The sequence below is a fragment of the Polypterus senegalus genome, chromosome 2 (assembly GCF_016835505.1).
Source record: "Polypterus senegalus isolate Bchr_013 chromosome 2, ASM1683550v1, whole genome shotgun sequence".
Taxonomy (NCBI): Eukaryota; Metazoa; Chordata; class Cladistia; order Polypteriformes; family Polypteridae; genus Polypterus; species Polypterus senegalus.
Window position 1 is genome coordinate 136,060,439 of NC_053155.1, and position 21,487 is coordinate 136,081,925.

Here is a 21,487-nt window from a genome sequence, read left to right on the forward strand (position 1 = left end):
GTCTGAATAATGTTACCAAGACCAGCAAAGCTCTCATTCTTTAAGCATTTTGAAAATACTTATTTACTTGTTTTTCTACTTGTTAATCTTAGCTATTGAATTACTGTCATTACCTGAAATTATGTGAAATTTGATCTTCCAACAGGATGGGCTTTGAGTACAAATTTATATTCCTCTAGCATCAGTACTTGAAGCTTTCCTATTATAATCTTCATGAAAATCGTTTAACCTTTACCCTTCAACAACAGTTTCAATCCCAAATAAGAAATACAGGCAACTTTTGTAAGCACACAGAGGCAACAAAGCAAATTATGTATGATGATTTGTTACTTGAAATGATCTTCAAAAAAAAAAACCATATTCATAAATAAAAGCAAAAAAGGTTTTAAATGTCACAATGCACTATAATACAACTGAGAAAAGAAAGAATAAAATAATTCATTTTGCTGTTTAATATGGGTAATTAAACATGTAAATATATTTAAAATGTTTAGGAAAAAGCATTAATATATTTGTAAATGTATTACAATATATGTTTGAAAATATTTTGTATAAAGACGAGTTTTATTTTAATTGGCCATTTTTTAAATCTATTTTTCTTTTTAAGTCAAATTTTAAAAAATGATGCAGAGAGTAAAGTCAGAAATTTATAGCTTAAGAATAACAAGTTTTCGCAAATTATCATATTTTCAGGTAAAAAAGTAGAGCTGGGAACTCTGGAAATTTCTTCATTTCTTTAAGCATAAGCCCACTGAATGTGGTATAACAGCCTGAACAGGAGAAACTCTGATCTCTTCATTAGAATACAATTCATCCCTGTCACTGCATGCGATTAATAAGGCTTCAATTTCCTGCTTCTAAACTTATCCAGTAAAATCAAGCTGAAATCATAGTGCAACACTTCCCCAAAATACAGATACATTTTTTATTAGCTTATAGGAAGACATTCACCATATTTTGCTTTGCTACTTTTGAGTGACTTCATAGAAACAATTGACTATATCTGTTCTTAAATACTATTTTTTGATTTTGGCCTTTGTCTTGTTACAACAGCAAAGAAGCCTTTTCAAAATCACAAAAGAGAAATGATGAAGTTCTGTGCACTGGCATTCTTGAACAAATGAATGATTTAACAAATTTTCTTTGGGAAATAAAGACCACAGGATAACGTAGTTTACACAGTTTGTTGAGCGGAGATAATATGGGCCTTCAGCACGAACAGTTTTCATCACTTGTTCAAAATTTATTTAAAAAAAAAAAAAAAGGTGACAGTCATAAGTCTGTCCTTCCTTACCCATTGTGCAAGATGCAAAGACTGGAGGAGATCCCAATCACAAATTATAGGCAAAGATGGAACTGTTCAAAAGTGGAACTGAGAACAAACACAACCTTATTTCTCTCATTTTATTCTAAAATGAATCTTTTAATCTGATTATGTTCAAAACACAAATCTACTCCCTGAGAAATGGTTTTGCCAGAGTATCAATATAAAACAATAAAAGAACATTTTCTTTTTCAGAAAATAATGATGAAAAATGCAGTCACTTTTATTTATCATTGTTTTACACCATTACTTGGTTTCCTTGTAGGGGAAATATGCTTAAATGAACTTTATAAAAAGAAACATTGTTTGCTTCTTCTAAAGATAATATTTGTTGAGATAGCTGGGTTCTCCAATGAGAATGACATGTACAAAGAGTCAATGCATCAGGACACATGATTATTGTAGAGACAGGAATAAAATAATATTCTTAAATCTGTGAATATTGTGTCTGTTGTATTTGAATTTTAATAATCAGATGGTGACATCTGTTAGGATTTAATTATAGTTTAGTAATCATGTAGTAAAGCACCTCTGCACAAGATAGATGATAAGCAATACTTACTACAACAGCGGTTTCAAGTGGGTTAAACCAAAAACAGCTACAGTCTATTAAGTGATGTATTTAAACTGATATTTAAAGTAAAAACAAACTACATAAAAGATGATCCATGATTTATGAGAAGAGGCTTACCAAAACACAATACTGAAAAGAATATATAATACAAACAGCTATTTTAAGGCCTGCAGGAAATTTGATTAACCTGCAATCCACAAAATGACATTCACATCTTCCACATACGGACATAATTGTTAAATGCATAATAAATCAATCACAGCCAAATATGTCTGTCTCATAAGCAAATGTTTGCAAATCAAAAGCACAATAATCATTTGTCCTGGTAATTGTACCCCTTTCCTTTTCCAAATTAAAAGAAGAAATGCCATACAACTGGGAAGACTTGAGATTGATGATTGGCTTTAAAAAAACAAAACAAAAAACAAACGTCTGCATGAATGAGAGTCATGGTAACAGGCAGGTAAATACAATTCACTAACATTTCTTTTTTTTGTAAGTGCACTTCCACACATTTAATATAGATTATACAATAACCTTTTTTGTTCTGTAGCACTTCACGCTGATTGCTTGAAAATGCACCTTTAGTGAGTAAAAATAAGTACTGTAAGCACAGAATAAATTCTACCCTTTACAAATAACAAGCATTAAATTAGGGAACACTATGTTATTATTAGACTTGTGAGGACACCATCATTGTGATATGGGTTTCACATTTGCTCTCTTTGTGCTGTGTTTAAAGTAAAATTCAAGGCTGCAGTTTCTTAACATTCCGAAGTCCCCCTTCCATCTTTATTGAGCAAAGAGAAAATTCAGATCCCTCTAGGGCTAGAACAGCAGTAGTTGTATTACACCATTTCCAAGGCTTCATGTTTCAAAGTAAACCAACCATAGACAGTACAACACCTGAGTGAACAAAGTTACATAAATGTAAGTAACAGATGAAATGCTACTCAAGTTTCATTCTGAAAATTTTAGTTAGAATCTGAATTCCATTATTATTTTGTTAACAAATAATGGCAAGTTTTATCAGGGAGATTACAATACATATTTTCTCAGTATCCTCCTCCCTACAAAAAAAGGGAAAATATGGCTCAGCTATAGTCAGACCAAACATATGAAAAATTGATTGAACCCTTAAAATAAATAGGAAAATCTGTCTGTACACACAATTGCGAGAACATATAACACATTCACACAAGTGGGAGGGAGAACATTTTTGTTCATAAAGCAGTTAGTTGTTTTTTTCTCTGCTGTTCCAGCCCAATGCCCTCAATTAAGGAGGGAGGCACAGACAAAAGTGACTACTAGAGATCACTACCTTATGGCCATTTCTCTCTCGTTTTCAATACAGCATTATCTTGCAAAAATGTATCTTCGGATCCTGTGTACTGATTACAGCATGCCGAATCCTTTGGCATAAGTAATGGCCTTTAACAGTCTTTCTTTAAGTTTTTCCTGGCTTGAGTATTCAGGAAGCAACAGAACATTAAAACACGTGTGAGATGTTGGTAACCTGCAGAAAGAGATAGATTTACATAGTATATTAACATACGTTAATTTCACACAGTTTTAATGAATGACATCATAACATAATACCAAGACAAAAGCATACGGTGAGTTTATCAAAATACTAGAAATTCTGTGAGGGATTAAAGTTATACATTAGCATTAGTATTAGATTGCTTAATAGTAATCACAGGTTATATAAAAGACTGTTCCTGTTTTGCACCTAATTTTGCCAGTATAGGCTCAGGTATGTGGGGTTAAACATGGTTCTACCTAACAGCAATTAATAAACTGAACAAAAAAAAAATCCTGCTGTGACATGACCCACCACAGTTAGGGGGACCCAAGTATTATCTACAAATTTTCATGAAGGGATGCCTGTATAATAATTATTATCCTGTATCTGGAAATAGTTTTTGAAAAACTGTTACTGGGGAAAAAAAACAACTCAATTTTGATAGTTAGAATAGTAATGCAGTATGCTGTGTCGCCAAGTCTCAGTTCCTGAAACAGGCTTGATTCCCATTTGGATTACCTCCTGTGTGGGGGGTACACATTTAATTTTTTCTGTTACCTTTTCTTTTATTATTAATTTTAATCATAATCATTCCATACAAATCAATCAATTTTTACAAAAAGTAGGATTGAGAACAAGTCGACCCCCACCCCTGAGAGAAAGAGCATGGCTAATGGGGTAAAACTTAAGGCTTGTAAACATGCCTAAATTGATGAGTTTGATAAGCCAATAGAAAAGAATGGAGAAGAAGAAGAAATGCGTAAATAATTGCTTCCTCTGAGCTTTAAGAGCTTATTCTAAAATATTACTGACTAGCAGAATACCCGCGCTTCGCACCAGAGAAGTAGCGTGTTAAAGAAGTTATGAAAAAGAAAAGGAAAAATTTTAAAAATAACGTAACATGATTGTTAATGTAATTGTTTTGTCATTTATATGAGTGTTGGTTTCATATCTATCTATCTATCTATCTATATCTATATATATATATATATATATATATATATAAACTGCTCAAAAAAATTAAAGGAACACTTTGAAAACACATCAGATCTCAATGGGAAAAAGAAATCCTCCTGGATATCTATACTGATATAGACTGGGTAATGTGTTAGGAACGAAAGGATGCCACATCGTTTGATGGAAATGATCAACCTGCAGAGCCCTGAATTCAAAGACGCCCCAAAAATCAGAGTGAAAAAATTATGTGGCAGGCTAGTCCATTTTGCCAAAATTTAATTGCAGCAACTCAAAATTGTATGCAGCACTTTGTATGGCCCATGTGTTCTTGTATACATGCCTGACAACATCGGTGCATGCTTCTAATGAGATGACAGATGGTGTTGTGGGGGATCTCCTCCCAGATCTGGACCAGGGCATCACTGAGCTCCTGGACAGTCTGAGGTGCAACCTGGTGGCATTGGATGGACCAAAACATAATGTCCCAAAGGTGTTCTATTGGATTTAGATCAGGAAAGTGTGGTGGCCAGTCAATGGTATCAATTCCTTCATCCTCCAGGAACTGCCTGCATACTCTCACCACATGAGGCCAGGAATTGTTGTGCACCAGGAGCCACTGTACCAGCATAGGGTCTGACAATGGGTCCAAGGATTTCATCCTGATACCTAATGGCAGCCAAGGTGCCTTTGTCAAGCCTGTAGCGGTCTGTGTGACCCTCCATGGATATGCCTCCCCAGACAATCATTAACCCACCACCAAACTGCTCATGCTGAATGATGTTACAGGCAGCATAATGTTCTCCATGGCTTCTCCAGACCCTTTCACTTCTGTCACGTGCTCAGGGTGAACCTGCTCTCATCTGTAAAAAGCACAGGGCACCAGTGGTGCATCTGCCAATTCTGGTATTCTATGGCGAATGCCAATCGAGCTGCATGCTGCTGGGCAGTGAGCTCACGGCCCATTAGAGGACATGGGGCCCTTGGGTCACCCTCATGAAGTCTTTCTGGTTGTTTGGTCAGAGACATTCACACCAGTGGCCTGCTGGAGGTCATTTTGTAGGGCTCTGGCAGTGCTCATCCTGTTCCTCCTTGCCCAAAGGAGCAGATACTGGTCCTGCTGATGGGTTATGGAAGTTCTATGGCCCTCTCCAGCTCTCCTAGAGTAACTGCTTGTCTCCTAGAATCTCCTCCACGCCCTTGAGACTGTGCAGGGAGACACAGCAAACCTTCTGGCAATGACACGTATTGATGTGCCATCCTGGAGAAGTTGGACTACCTGTGCAACCTCTGTAGGGTCCAGGTATCGCCTCATGCTACCAGTAGTGACACTGACTGTAGCCAAATGCAAAACTAGTGAAGAAACAGTCAGAAAAGATGAGGAGGGAAAAATGTCAGTGGCCTCCACCTGTTAAACCATTCCTGTTTTGGGGGTCATCTCATTGTTGCCCCTCTAGTGCATCTGTTGTTAATTTCATTAACACCACAGCAGCCGAAACTGATTAACAACCCTCTCTGCTACTTAACTGACCATATTAAAATCCCATAAGTTTCAATGACTTTATGATATACTCTGATTAAAAAGTGTTCCTTTAATTCTTTTGAGCAGTATATATATAAAAAAGTGATCAAAACTCTCGTTTATATCCTGCATCCTCTCATTAAACTTGTATCCCGCATTACCCGTGGGCATGACAAACGCCAGCGGCAGCCTGTCTATGAACTTAATTTAAACTTTAGGTTTACACCGTGCTTTGTTTCCGAAGTAGCAGCACTCATGAATATGGTTGTATATGTCACTCGCTCGCTTCTTATTGTTTCACTGCCTTCTCAATTACATAATGCATGTTTTCTTCAGCTCTTTTTGGAGCTCTTCCTGGTTTTCTACGTACTGCGTGGACAGTCAGTTCACATGATTACGTATGAGGCGTGATGATGTCACACGAAACTCCGCCCCCCACGGCTTTCGAGCTCAACTCCATTACAGTATATGGAGAAAAATAGCTTACAGTTATGACCATTACGTGTAGAATTTCGCAATGAAAGCTGTAAGGAATGAACCTGCCAAATTTCAGCCTTCCACCCACACAGGAAGTTGGAGAATTAGTGATGAGTGAGTCAGTGAGTGAGTGCTTTGCCTTTTATTAGTATACTGTAGATTAGCTCCTGCCATGTTTTGAAAAAAATCTGTACAGATCCTGAGTATTTGATTTTTTTCCAATTTCAGATAATATAAAACATCGGTTTCCCACTGACTTAAAAGAGGAGAGTTAGGATTCTTCCAGTTTAGCAAGATAAGTCTGCGTGCCAAAAATGTAGTGAATGGAATCACAGTTTGTTTGTCCTTCTCCACTTTAAGCACATCTGTAAGAACCCCAAACACAGCTGTTAATGGGCTAGGAGGGATTGTGACACCAAGGCTGTCTGGAAGGTAATTAAAAATTTTGGTCAAGAATGATGTTAATTTGGTGCAGGACCAACACATGTGACCCAGTGAGGCTGGGACTTGACTGCAGCATTCGCAGGTTGGATCCTGCCCTGGAAACATTTTGAAGAGTTTTAGGCAAAACAGATGTGCGCAATATATAATTTTGACTTGAATAATTTTATGCTTTGCGCATATGGAGCTCGAGTGAATTCTCTGCATTGCTATTTTCCACTCATTTTCTGATATATTGATTAAGAGATCTTTTTCCCAGTGTCCTCTTGGATCTTTGAAAGGGAGAGACTGTAAAATAGTTTTAAATATTGCAGAGATGGTGTTGAAGTCCTTGAAATTGAGCAATTATTTTTTCCAGCATGGATGAAGGTGCAAGATTAGGAAAATCGAGTAGGTTCTGTTTAACAAAGTTCCTAATTTGAAGATAGTGAAAGAAATGTGTAGCTGGAATGTTAAATTTGGAATGTAATTGTTCATAGGATGCAAAAATGATAAAGATCTCTAAGCAAGTTAATCCCAAATTTTTTCCAGATATTAAAAACTGCATATGTTTGCGAAAGGTTGAAAGAGGTGGTTCTCTTGCAGAGGTGCCACAGATAAAAGCTTCTCCATCTTAAAATGCTTTCTACATTGGTTCCATATTCTGCTGTGTTTACCTTTCTTTCTTCACAATGAAAAGACATTAGGCAAAAATAGGTAGAGTATGACTTTCTGGGAGTATACTATGTAAGAAGCCTCGAAATATTTTGAGCTGATTTCATCCTGTATAGAATGCAACAAAATGCAACAAAGATAGGCTCCACATATCATGATCCCGATGAACTAGGAAAATTTAGATGCAGAAAAAATACTGAACAGTCAACCATTTTTATATATGGAAATGAAAGCATTTTATCATTTTTTGTTTTGTGACTATTACTATTAGGGAAAGAAATAAATAGTTTAAATGAAGAAGTTAAAAAACACAGAAGTGTACCAACCTGTCAGTATCTGGACCATTTTTGGCTATGATCATTTTGAGTTTTCCAAGTCCACCCACAGGAGCCCTATCAGTGCCTGTTGTGAACTGTAAAAACAGCCTTTTCTGTTCCTCTCCAAATGAATGAACGATCTCCCAGAATTCCCTATTTATGAGAGAATAATACTGCTTAAGTATCTACAGAAAAAGGGTACCATGCCATAAAAATAATTCCATGTACATGATAAATAAAACCCGAAAGTCCAAACATATGCATTAAAATCATTTAGGCAGATGTAATTTTTCTAAGAAAAAAAAAATCCCTAATGATGAGTCAAATGTGAAAAGTTTGGTTCTTACAACTATTTATTTTTCTGGTGTGAAATTAACTTTATCAAATTCTCCTTTCAGAGTAGCATAATGATATGGCCTTCCTCTAACCTTATTTGAATCCTTGATCTAAAATTTAGTTAAATTACCTTGCCGTGGCTGGCAGGAAAAGAATAGCAATGCAGGCATATGTCAAGGCTCACTTTTTCCACATTTTGTTATGTTACAGCCTTATTCCAAAATGGATTAAATTCATTTTTTTCCTCAGAATTCTACACACAACACCCCATAATGACAACGTGAAAAAAGTTTACTTGAGATTTTTGCAAATTCATTAAAAATAAAAAAATTGAGAAAGCACATGTACATAAGTATTCACAGCCTTTGCCATGAAGGTCAAAATTGAGCTCAGGTGCATACTGTTACCCCGATCATCCTTGAGATGTTTCTGCAGCTTAATTGGAGTCCACCTGTGGTAAATTCAGTTGATTGGACATGATTTGGAAAGGCACACACCTGTCTATATAAGGTCCCATAGTTGACAGTTCATGTCAGAGCACAAACCAAGCACGAAATCAAAGGAATTGTCTGTAGACCTCCGAGACAGGATTGTCTCGAAGCACAAATGTGGTGAAGGTTACGGAAAACTTTCTGCTGCTTTGAAAGTCTCAATGAGCACAGTGGCCTCCATCATCCGTAAGTGGAAGAAGTTCGAAACCACCAGGACTCTTCCTAGAGCTGGCTGGCCATCTAAACTGAGCGATCGGGGGAGCAGGGCCTTAGTCAGGGAGGTGACCAAAACCCGATGGTCACTGTCAGAGGTCCTCTGTGGGGAGAGGAGAACTTTCCAGAAGGCCAACCATCTCTGCAGCAATCCACCAATCAGGCCTGTATGGTACAGTGGCCAGACGGAAGCCACTCCTTAGTAAAAGGCACATGGCAGCCCGCCTGGAGTTTGCCAAAAGGCACCTGAAGGGCTCTCAGACAATGAGAAACAAAATTCTCTGGTCTGATGAGACAAACATTGAACTCTTTGGTGTGAATGCCAGGCGTCATGTTTGTAGGAAACCAGGCACCGCTCATTACCAGGCCAATATCATCCCTACAGTGAAGCATGGTGGTGGCAGCATCATGCTGTGGAGTGTTTTTCAGCGGCAGGAACTGGGAGACTAGTCAGGATAAACGGAAAGATAACTGCAGCAATGTACAGTGACATCCTGGATGAAAACCTGCTCTAGAGCGCTCTTGACCTCAGACTGGGGTGATGGTTCATCTTTCAGCAGGTCAACGACCCTAAGCACACAGCCAAGATATCAAAGGAGTGGCTTCAGGACAACTCTGTGAATGTCCTTGAGTGGCCCAGCCAGAGCTTAGACTTGAATCCGATTGAACATCTCTGGAGAGATCTTAAAATGGCTGTGCAACGATGCTTCCCATCCAACCTGATGGAGCTTGAGAGGTGCTGCAAAGAGGAATGGGTGAAACTGGCCAAGGATAGGTGTGCCAAGCTTGTGGAATCATATTCAAAAAGACCTGAGGCTATAATTGCTGTCAAAGGTGCATCGACAAAGTATTGAGCAAAGGCTGCGAGTACTTATCTACATGTGATTTCTCAGTTTTTTTATTTTTAATAAATTTGCAAAAACCTCAAGTAAACTTTTTTCACGTTGTCATTATGGGGTGTTGTGTGTAGAATTCTGAGGATAAAAATGAATGTAATACATTTTGGAATAAGGCTGTAACATAAAATGTGGAAAAAGTGATGCGCTGTGAATACTTTTCGGATGCACTGTATTTATCTTGCGGTCATATGTACAAGTTCTATATTGTCAAGATCTTGGTGTTCTTACATTAGTTAGCAAACTATTAATGTAAGAAGAAGACGATCTTGATAACTATAGAACTCATACAACAAAATACAATGGGCATTTATAATTACAGTTACATTAACTATTCATTAAATATGAATAAACTGAACTGTTTTTTTCTTTGTTTTCAAAGGGCAGGCCTGTTTTTTTGGGGAAAGGTTTGGGGAAAAACTGGATGAAACTCTAATTTTAATGAATTTTATACAGTGGCGACATGTCATTTGACTTTTTTTTATTTTTTTTTTTAACTTTTTTTAGTGCTATGCTTTCTACTGTATTTAATAAAGGAAAAAGTCAGTTCTTCTTTACATATTCACAGGTTCCACTGACCGCCATGTTTACACAAGATATTGTGAATCACAATAAAAAAAATTTAATTGTTTTCAGAAAACAATACATGATTAATTAACTGAATCCACTCTGATGTATTTATCAGCTGGTCAGCAATGTTACTAAAAAATGCGAGATTGACATCAATCTTGTTTTTGCACAATGGCATGGGAAAGGTCTGACTGCCATAAAGAATGATTGTTTAAAAGCAATATTCTTGGTTTGCATAAAGTATTTGGAGAATACAGCATGGATCATATGTTTGGAAGTATGTATTTTGTAACTTTGATAAGTCACTTACAATAGTTAATGTTATTTGTGTCTTACCTTAAACCCTTTATGGATATAAAATCCACACTGTCCAATATAAGGACAGTGTTAGTGTTTAACTGCCATCTGTGTTTTTGAACACTAGAACCGTCATGCAGCTAATGTAACTGTTATCAATATCCTGAGATACTACTGCAACAATGCCATTGTTTTTCACACACTCTATTTAACCTTTCAGAAGGAAGTTTAATTTGGATCAATTTATTTGCAAGATAAAAAAAAACAAAAAAAACCCCCAAAAAAAACGGATCCTCCTTTACCGACCCTGTTGTTTCCCAGTCAGACAAAGCCCTCTCTGTTTTACACAGTTGGTGTATTGCTTGCTTTTATGGTGTTTGGAAGTTGTTAACTACACTGAACAGGCAAGATACTACAGGTTCATAGCTCACTACTGTGCAAATCTTTAAAATGAAATACTTTGTGGTGTGAGTCGACAGCAATTCAATTGGGGATAAGGGTGTGATGCTGCACTGTGGATGGGTGGAATGTAGTGGTGATGCTGCACAAATAAGGTAGGGGTCGAGACAGACAAACAAAGAGAGAGAGATCAGCTGAAGTCACCACGGAAGCTCTAACTAAAAGCAGAGCATCATTTCACTTAGAGGCAGCTTTACATTGTATTGTATTCTGATTTGAGATCACACTTTAATTGTGCTAAAGCCAAATGTAATCAAATGATCAATTAGCATCAAAATGTGGAGCAAGGGGGTATCAACAGTTGGGGAAAGATGTGTTCTAGTCACAAGTGTGTTGTACTTAGAAAGAAAGTGAACAGGGAGTTGATAAAGGAGGGGATCCACTGTCTCACTGCACAGGTGGATGCTAGCGTTGTTAATGGCAATTTCATTTTTTGCAAGTCAAAAGAAGGGAAAACTACTGTATATATCATCTGATTATCACAGAGGATATAAATAAAAAGCTATGAAGAAACAAAGCTTGTTGACACTAAGAAATTATAGCAAGAGCGTTGGGTATGTCTGGATTATTATGGTTAAGCAGGTTTGAGACAGTTGAAAAATATTCCATAAATTAAAATGTAAATAAGGGAGGTTCAAATATTATAGTTATCTGCATACATTTTTTTCTTTGCTTTCAGTAATACTCTGAAAGGAATTGTAGTGAATAATGTTTTAAAATGAGAATCCAATGCTTCAGCTTTTTAAAACATTACGCTTGTATTCCAAAAAATGTTCTGGGTCATCAGAACTCTCTTTAGTCTCTTCTGCCTTACGGAAGCTTTAAACCACACAAAAAAATGTTGGGATAATCCTTATCTTGTAGGTACATGAAAATATCTCATACCTACAGGATTCTTTCATGAGATGTTTTCACGTATATACCGGATACTTTTACATACATATGAGATGTTTTCACGTATGCATGAAACATGGTCATGTATGTATGAGATAAAGTTAGATTAAAAAGTTACAAAAGTGCACTTCAGGGCTACCTCATTACGACTTTACCAAGGCTAAAGCTCTTCAGTTTGACATCACTTCCATCTCTTGTAGTGCGGTAATATAAAAAGCAGACAGGTAGTTTTTATTTATTAAAGGAGTGTGGGAGGGTTGGAGATGGGTCTACTTGCAGCCTGTAATACCTGTTACGTACGTCAGATAATGCCCACAACCTCAGTCACGAAACGCCCATCGCATGTCCCATTCCACTACAGTTAACATTAGGGTTGCGGGAGAGTTATCTGACTCAAAAGAGTTTAGGTACATGCTTTATGCTTACATTATCAGTCTGCACAATCATACGGGGCCGCTGAGGGGATATGGTGTATTTTTTTTTTCCGAGAAACTATGTATACAACTTTCTATTTCGTGCTCACCGCTTACTATCTCACGCCCACCATTTACTATAACCTGTGTACCAGGTACTTTAAGGTCGCACAGCTATTATTGTAGGTGTACCACATACATTCAGAGCAGGACCAAATACCATTGAGTGCGACAGTACATAATTTTCTGAAAGTTGAATATGTATTCTTAGATGGTGAAGAGGTAAGAACCGCTGCCTTATAGCCAAAAGGTTGCTGGTTCGAGTCTGGGTGCTCCGCATTTTGAATAGTGAGCTGCTATTATTATTATTACTATAATAAAAACATACATTTGATCATTTGATTAACACCCGGTGTAAATATTGGCTACTTGTAAAAGTTAGCATTTTTTTTATTATTATTCAGTTTTACTCTCTCAAGTGACATTCACGTGTTACAACGTACTTGCCTCTGTCACTCTGAGTTGATGGCATTTTTCTCTATTCGTTTCACAAGACCAGCAATGACCACAGTTGGTGCTGTGGTTGATGCCTGCTCAGAACCATTTGTTGTACTGGCAATCAAAGATATGATGTTTCGTGACAGCTATCAGACTGGATAATAACAGCTCACTACTCAAAACGTGGAGCGCCTGGACTCAAACGGACAATCTTTTGGTTATAAGGCTGCAGTTCTAACTTCTGTACCATCTAATAATACATATCAACTTTCTGTCAATTGACAGTTGAGCTTGGATTTGTAACTCATTAACAGCAACATGAATGAATGATTTAAAAATTTTTTTTTTTTTTTTTACTTTGGTTATATTCTTGAATAAAAGCTCACCTGTTTATTTGATATTTGAACTTAAAGTCTTTACACATTATACACTTCATGTCATTATTGGTATTACATGGAAAAAGTTTCTACTTTAGGTATGTGTTCAGCATTTCTTGCCTCGCATTTCCTGCCATCATACACTTACATAGATCATTGTAGACTCGGAACACACATGAAATGTATGTGTTCCAAATAATGATATATTGTTTACCCTGTACAACACCAGGCACCTCACTGCCAGATACAAATTTTGGGATGGACGCAGCTCCATCTATGGGGAGATGGGATAGCAGGCTGCTTGCGCTGATCAATACATTTGCAAAACAAAAGATGCTGATGGAGAGGTGCAAAGGAATTTAAGGAGGCCTGGGATTACAAGTTTTTTCGTAGGCTTCAGGGATTCTAGTGTTAACGACAGTAGACCAACCCAGTAACAAACCTGATGAGTACACTTATCCCTGAAGAAAATAGGTAAAAGGTAAATAGAGGGAAATATCACGATAATACATTTTATTGTTTTATCTTGGTACTGTTCTATATTACTCTGCTTTCCCCTTTTATATTCTTTATTGTGTAGCCTTTGTGAGAATGCCTCAAATCCTATAGAGGTAGCACTGTCTATAAGGCATTGTACTTTATAACTTCTCTCCACCTTCCCTTCTACATCTATACCTTAGGCAATTACTTAGAGTAAAAGACAAGCAGGAGTTTAGTTACAATTTAAATAATTAATTATTGATAATATTCATAAATAATAACAATAAGCAAAGTACAAGTGAAAAATGGCAACCATACAACCTGATAAATGCTAATATGTAGTTTCAGGCGGCACAAAGACATGTTAGTTACTTAAATGTCTTTAGTTAAGTTACAGTGACCAGATTTTTCTGGGGGCAACCTGGGACACCAGGCGGGGGGCCGGAGTCCCCCAGAAGCCAGATAGACTTTAATAATGGAAATGCCTATTTTCGTGTTTCCTGCATCTTATTCTGTACGAGTTTCTTCCATTTGAAACAATCATATTATTAAACACAAACATATACCCATTTTCAAAGTAGGATTCTATACCATTGTATGCTATTTTTCATGAAATTGCAGGCTAGATCTTGCCAAAAACAGTTCATGAAAATTGACTGAAAGACATGCTTTCCTGAAGAGCAAATAAACTCAGTAGTGTACATTATTATGTCAGTTACACTTGCAGGATAAACGTGCTTCATTCACAATATTGCATCCCACGTACATGTGCTACTGCTAGTGCATGTCCTGACTTCAAAAGAAGAAACAGCAAACCAAACTCCAAAGAGGCAAGGGAAGAAGCAATGTCACTCTGCACTCTAAACTAAAGGAAAACAAAGTAAAATACAGCTGTAAGTGTAAGGACGAGGCAAGCATCCGCAAATAATGTTGTGACTTGTGTCAAATATTTATTCATTATTAATGTATAAATTAATATTATGAGATTCACAACTACGACGAAATTTACAGAGAGTACAGTCTGCAGACTTGAAACTATACAGTAAAGTGTGTACAGCAGTACTTAAAGAATAAAGAGCTAAAATTAAAGTTAAAAAAATAAACTTTGTCAGCACTTTCAATTTTGTCCTACAAAATAAATTGGCAAGTTTAAATCTTTTAAGTTTAAGCTTTAACTTCAGTGAAAACGGCTCACCTCGAATGCCGTATTGACGAGTGAATGACTGAATCAGGCATCAGCTCTTATATCAGGCTCAGAGCAGGAATAATAAGATAATTCCTGGCTCAGAGTGTAGCATAGCCAAAACGTGTCGTATCACAAGGCACGGCCAATACCATCCGACGATGCGTCCACTTCCGCCTTCTCGCCCTCCATGCGTTTCCATACTGCAAACAATGGCCACCAGCAGGCGTCAGACTCAGAAGAAGGTCGACTAACCGTCTGACGTCATGATGGGTAGAAAGCATGATATGGAACCAGAAAGATTGAATGGGGTCTAGGCCTCTAGGGAAAAGTACGCATTTTGTCGGAAAACGTCACAGGCCGGGACATTTCTTGAACTTTCGGGGACGCCGGGACGGGTGATCCAAAAATAGGGACTGTCCCGGGTAAACCGGGACGTCTGGTCACTATAGTTAAGTCATTTCTAGCTTTCTTCAGGACAGGCCACATGCCTGTCACTATATGGCTGCTGAACTGAGCAGTGTGGTCTTCTTTTCAGTCCATTGTGTGTGAGATGCTCCATCGTGATGGTGTGAGAGACAGAGGAAGGGGTAAAGCAAGCAAATTTATACATTCTCTGTCCAAATCCTACAGCCAATAGTGCATCGTGTTACAGAATGACTTCGGATTCAAAATAAATCAGGCAAATTTAGACCAGTAGAATTCTGGTACGACACATCCCCCCCATTTACTGGCTTATTTTCATACCTGCTCCCAAAAAACATTTGTTGAGTGAAGCTTACTGGCTAGGTAGTTTGGCCTTCCTGTCCTGCAGAAAATCACTTGCCAGACAAGTTTGAGGCACTTCCCCCAATTCTCCCATAAATTCCTAAGTTAGTACTAAAGACTGGGGGTGGTGGGCAGAATCTTTAAACATCGAAGCTTCTCACCAATGAAACACCAATATTACACTGCTTTGTCTAAGTTATAAATAAAGACAAAGAAAATATTTATCAACTTGTACACATAATTTCATACCAGAACACTCCACCCCCTAATACATATTTTGTACAATGTCTTTATGATATAGTATAATTAAATTGACTTAATTTTTTGAGGAGTCTGTTGCACAACCTGTGTTTTATACTGCAGTGATTGCTTTTCTTGTATTAAAAATTGTAAGTGACCATTTGTTCATTAAATATATTCTTTATTTCAAAGACAATCTGAAGAACTTGGATGCGCTCCTGATGGCGCTTCATCTGTTTCTTTAGCTTTTTACGGTCTTCATATGTCATCAGATCTGACTGTTCAAAATGAGACATGTCCACACCTTCCACTAAACTAGCCCACTGTCATTTAAGTTTATTCTGTGAATTCTTTTTGTTCACCTAAATTATATTAATCCTGTATCTAAATGTTAGTTAGACCAGTGTCCTAAACTATTCATAAAAGCATATGCAGCTCTACTATGAACTTGAACATTTGAACAGTAAAATACCACATGTGCCAATGACAACCACCTCTGCCTAAATAACAGCACAAATGCTTCTGCATAAACTGTTTACAAACCAACATTTGTGGCCCCTCTTCACACATTTGGGGTTGACTTAGTTGCCTTTTGTGCTTTTCCACCCATGGTGTAACTCTTGACTGCCATCATCCATTACCAGTATAGACTGGCATCACCACTAAGAGACATCATAGCTATGCAACCCCCATCATTCCCCCTGTAGGCCACCACTACAATTGTTTGATCACCATATGCATACTTGCTGTGCTAAACACCTCGGTTCAGAATTGTTCCACTTGTCCTGTGCCTGTAGCACAGCTGACAGCCGCAGCAGGGCTTCCATGTTTTCTCAATTAGACTATACTTAAACATCAGAGCCCATATGACTTCCAAATGTACCAACTGCATCTGCTCTTATGAAAAGTTCACCAATTTGCTCAGTATGCCATTTCTTTAATAACAGTATTATATTAATTATGTCAATTAATTAATTAATTAATAACCAGAATCTACACTTCACAAGCCCAATATTAATGTCCTTATTTTTGGTATTCCTAACTGGTTTGCACAGTTTTCACCTCTCATAATAAAATTTTGCTGCTGTTACTTTATGCTGGAATACCCTGGGTTCTAAACAAACTTTTTTTTTTTTTAAATCTATAACTATTGTGACTAGTCCTATTATTGTATGATTGTGGACTTGTTACTCACTTAAACCCTTTTCCTCTTTCTTTGGTCTGCTGTTTGGACAGGTCTGCAAAATGGAAGGTGACAAAGCAGTTTCTGTCCATCTCACCATCTTGGTTGTCAACCTGGTGCCAACACAAAAACTTTGCTTCCAGGCATTCATTGGAACAGCTTGGCAGTTAGTGCTACTATGCTCCAAAGTTCTAATTGTAATCCAGTTTTCCTGCGTGGATTTTACTCTTGCCTTCACTATTTATTACCTGCTGTAGCTCAAAGTCCATGAAACCTCAAAATAGAAGTAGCACTGCTGAAAAAGGTCAGAAAATTTAAACAGTTAGAAATAACTATTTTCTCTTTCTTGTCTTTATGTGCTATCCTTCCATTTTTTTCAATGCCTGTGTATCCTTTCCTTTTTTTTAATCTATAGCAATTACTACCTAAAATGTAGGCTAAAACCCCTGTGGCTGGTTTGCCAGTGGATTTTACTAGGATATTCCATTTTGGCTTATTAACAAGGGCATATTTCTTGTCTGAAAACAGTGGGAATTAAAGTGGCCCAATTTGGATTTAACTCTAGATACATATTAAACATCACAATCCATCAGTGTAGATAAGCGAGTGTGCCAAGTTTACCAGAGAATTAAATTAGTGTACCTGCATTGGACTGGGCAAACTTCGCAAGCACTTAATAAGTGAACTATGAATTCCTTTTGCAACTTGAGTGAATAGGAAGCTGGCTGTGAGCTGGTAAGTGTGTAGTTAGCTAACTAATGCCATTTCCTTTCACAACACATTAGTGTAGTAGTTAGCGCTGCTGCTTCGCGGATCAAGCGACCTGGTCTTGAATGTACAGCCTGCTTTTATAAATTTACCAATATCCATTTCTGTGGGATGTAACTATGCAAACAAAACATCAAACTGTTTGCCAATAAGTCCTGTTCTCAGAAAATGATGTACAGTCACATGCAATGGTATTTGGTGCTGAATTTATGCAGCACACACGGAATAACAGCTGCTGAGACTGTATAGTACATGGTGCGCAGGTTATGGAAAGTGATGGGCACGAAATAGTAAGTGGTGGGCACAAGACAGAAAGTTGAATACGGACGAAATTGTTTCCCAGGAAAAAAAAAAAAAATCACCATATCTCCTCAAGGGCTCTGTAAGAGTGTGCAGACTGGTAACTGTAAACATAATGCATGTATCTAACTATCCCACACTCCTTTAATAAACCAAATCCCACTTGTCTGCATTTAATATCATTGCACTACAAGAGGACATCAAACTGAAGTAAAATCGTAACTAGGTAGTCCCAAAGTGCAATTTTGTTAATTTTTAAATCTAACTTTATCTTACACGTACATGAAAGTATCCTGTACATACAAGATATTCTCATGTAAGTACAAGATGTCTTCACGTGCATACGAGATAACATTTATCCCATAATTTTTTTCACTGTGCAGCTCAGAGCTTTCATACTGTCTTACTCAAGAAAGGAAATTGAATTACTAATTAAAATAAGCTGTATGTTAAATTCTGCCCTCTATATAGAACTACTCACCAAATCATTGTTTGTTGCAATCTATAAATATATTAAAGAAGCAATTTAAATAAATTATACTTAAGGGGGCACTGATGTAAATTTGAAGGTGGCAACTTTTGAATATACTGTAAAATATCATTGGAATTTAAATCAGTTAATTGTGTTTTTATAGGCTGCAAAAAAACCCTCATATAAGGATTTTTGCAAATTTCCAATAAAACATGTCATTCAACTTTTTTAACTATCTTTAAAACCATCCCAGATTATTAAAAGTGGCATTCTTACATTCCTATAAGTTAGTAAATAATGTTCCTGCATGTAAAATGTAGATATCTCCTAAGATCCTACTTTGCCCAAACTTGGGAATCCAAATAATCTACTCCATGCCCCCACCAACTACATACACTTCAAGTCTTCTTAACAATTCAAGACTAGCATCTGAAATATTCAGACAAAAAACAAGCAAAACTATATTTACTTTATAATTCGGGAATCCTTATTGTAACCACCATCATACTCTGTTGTTTCTTCAAGTGCTTGAAAATCTAGATTCTGTAAATTGGGGAGAACAATAAGTAAAATATTAATAAAATATAACACTGGAATGATAAGGTAATTTATTATAAAAGTAAACTGCACAAACATGCCAGTATTCTTACCCTGCTTCCACAAATAAGCAGTTCAATTTCTTCAGGTCTAAATAAATATTTTAGGGGTGATTCATTTGTTACCATATGAAAACCTCTTCTGAATGCTTTAAACTGCTTTTCTACACTTTTATTGAGTATGTATTCAGCATACTGTGCAACAAATTCCTGCAGAAAAAAAAACAAAAAACTATAGTGTTCATTTAAAAAGCAACTTGCAGTTCTAATAATGACATACCCATTGGCATTTCTTCACTCCTGCATTAACTAGCAAACTGTTAAACAGAAGTTAATAGAATCATTGTTTTTCCCATTCAGTAATACATAGCAGCTCACACAGCTCAATGGTCAAAGAAGGCAGAAAGATAATAGCAGAAAAACTTTCTTTTCAAATAAACTACACACTTGAAACCAATGCAAGTAAAATAATGATTGTATCCTGATCAAAATAGTAGAGAAAATTTGATCTTTAAAAAAAATAAAGACTTAATTAAAAAAATACATATTTATAATATGTTCTTTTTCACCTTAACAAGCAAGCAAGACAACCAAAAATAGTTCTCTTAATCTAACAAAGTGTAACAATAAAATATCTTAAAAAGTATTGACTGCTATAAAACATCATTCATTTTTTAAAACTAAATTAAAATTAATTAAACAATTAATAAAAATAAAAACATGATTTTTTTAAACAAGTTTCATGTTATAAAATGTTTATTTTAGGAATATAAAATCAACAATTACAAGTTGGTTGTTAGTACTATAAAAAAATAAAACTGTTAGTGAAACGTAACAGAATGTCACTTCTATTATTAAATCTTTGTTTGGTCAATAGTGCAATTACACAAAGCAACAAGAGATATTTTTTTTTTCTTTCAGATTTAAAAAAATAAATAACAAACTAGCATTTATGCCTGTGATATTTTGCTACCTCCCTGCTATTGAAGGCATGCCGAAATGGACTCTTTTATAATATTTGTGATGAATCCATTTCTTTTTACTGGATGTCTTTTCTATGTATTACTTGGTTTTAAACCTATGCTTTTTATTGATATTTTACAGCCATTGTATTGATTCTAATACAAAGGAACAGAGAGCACAAACTGAAAAAGAAAAAAAATCAAGGGAAGAAAATAAATAATGGTTACACAATGGTTGTCAGATAAAATATGTTTAAATGAGTAATATTAATAAAATGGATTTCTGAATTGCCATGATGACCAGTCTCTTCAGATGCAAAAACGAGGAGACTTGCTACGAGTCATCAAAAATACACATTCTCTCAGCAAAAATGGAAAATGTACCATGGATATCTCCACTATAATTAGCGTTTTGTTATTTGGGATATTTTCAGATGAATTTTCATTTGCATTGGTTTAAATATTTGATATGTCATTTGTTTCTCTGTTATGAGACTGAACTGTTAAATAAACAGCATGAGGATTGGAGTACTGCTTTATTTCCACATATATATTTTTGAGTGTGTGGCTTATACATATTTCCTGGGTTGCTTTGAATTTATGTACTTGTATATACTTAATTATTACTGCACATTTGCACCCATTTTTTGAACCAAGTTAATGGCAAACAAATTAATCACATAATTATCTAATTGTTTATGTTGCTAGTATTTTACTACATTTTGAAAAGCGTGGTAGTAGGAAATTTACATTCCTTACAGGACCATTGGGAGGTGCAACCTATCCTGGTAGCATCACATACAAGGTTAAGAAATAAACCAGAGTAAGATTCCAGTCTATCAAAGACATATTAATGCATACACTCCAACAATCTGAACTAAAACACAGTACCTGATAAAACTTTGCAAATATGTACAGAATAACAAAATTTCATGAAAGCAGTTGCTGGGCTCAGAACTAAAATAAGAAACTGTGTGGCAGTGCTAAGCACAAATAAATACTATAAAATATCCCTTTAAGGTTAGAAAATGCATTTTTAAATTTTCACACAGTCAACCAACCATTATTGGACCAAAATATTACTAACAACATATTCAATGGGGAACACACTTCACATTAAGATCGTTAAGAATACTGTATTAAAAGCCAGAGGGATATTTTTAGCTTTTACTTCAAACATTAATCATAGCTAGACAAGTTCCATCTAGGCTTACATTCTAATATGCACAAATTAATCAATCATTTTACTGTTTTATACTGAGGCTATGATATCCAAGTTAAAAAATAAATACATGTATTAGGG

The 21,487-nt window shown here is 36.2% G+C and overlaps 1 protein-coding gene across 3 annotated transcripts in view; it reads right to left on the reverse strand.

The window, feature by feature from the left end:
* Positions 1-1,393: 1,393 nt before the first annotated feature.
* ube3a (ubiquitin protein ligase E3A) overlaps positions 1,394-21,487 on the reverse strand; it is a 114,898-nt gene continuing 94,804 nt past the window's right edge. For all 3 annotated transcript variants that reach the window (XM_039744690.1, XM_039744688.1, XM_039744689.1), the window contains exons 7-10: positions 19,277-19,432; positions 19,096-19,169; positions 7,798-7,941; positions 1,394-3,414 (exon numbers count right to left, since the gene is read on the reverse strand). In XM_039744690.1, the coding sequence (XP_039600624.1) occupies positions 3,294-3,414; positions 7,798-7,941; positions 19,096-19,169; positions 19,277-19,432 (495 nt within the window). In that variant the 3' untranslated portion in view covers positions 1,394-3,293. The remainder of the gene's footprint in view (positions 3,415-7,797; positions 7,942-19,095; positions 19,170-19,276; positions 19,433-21,487) is intronic.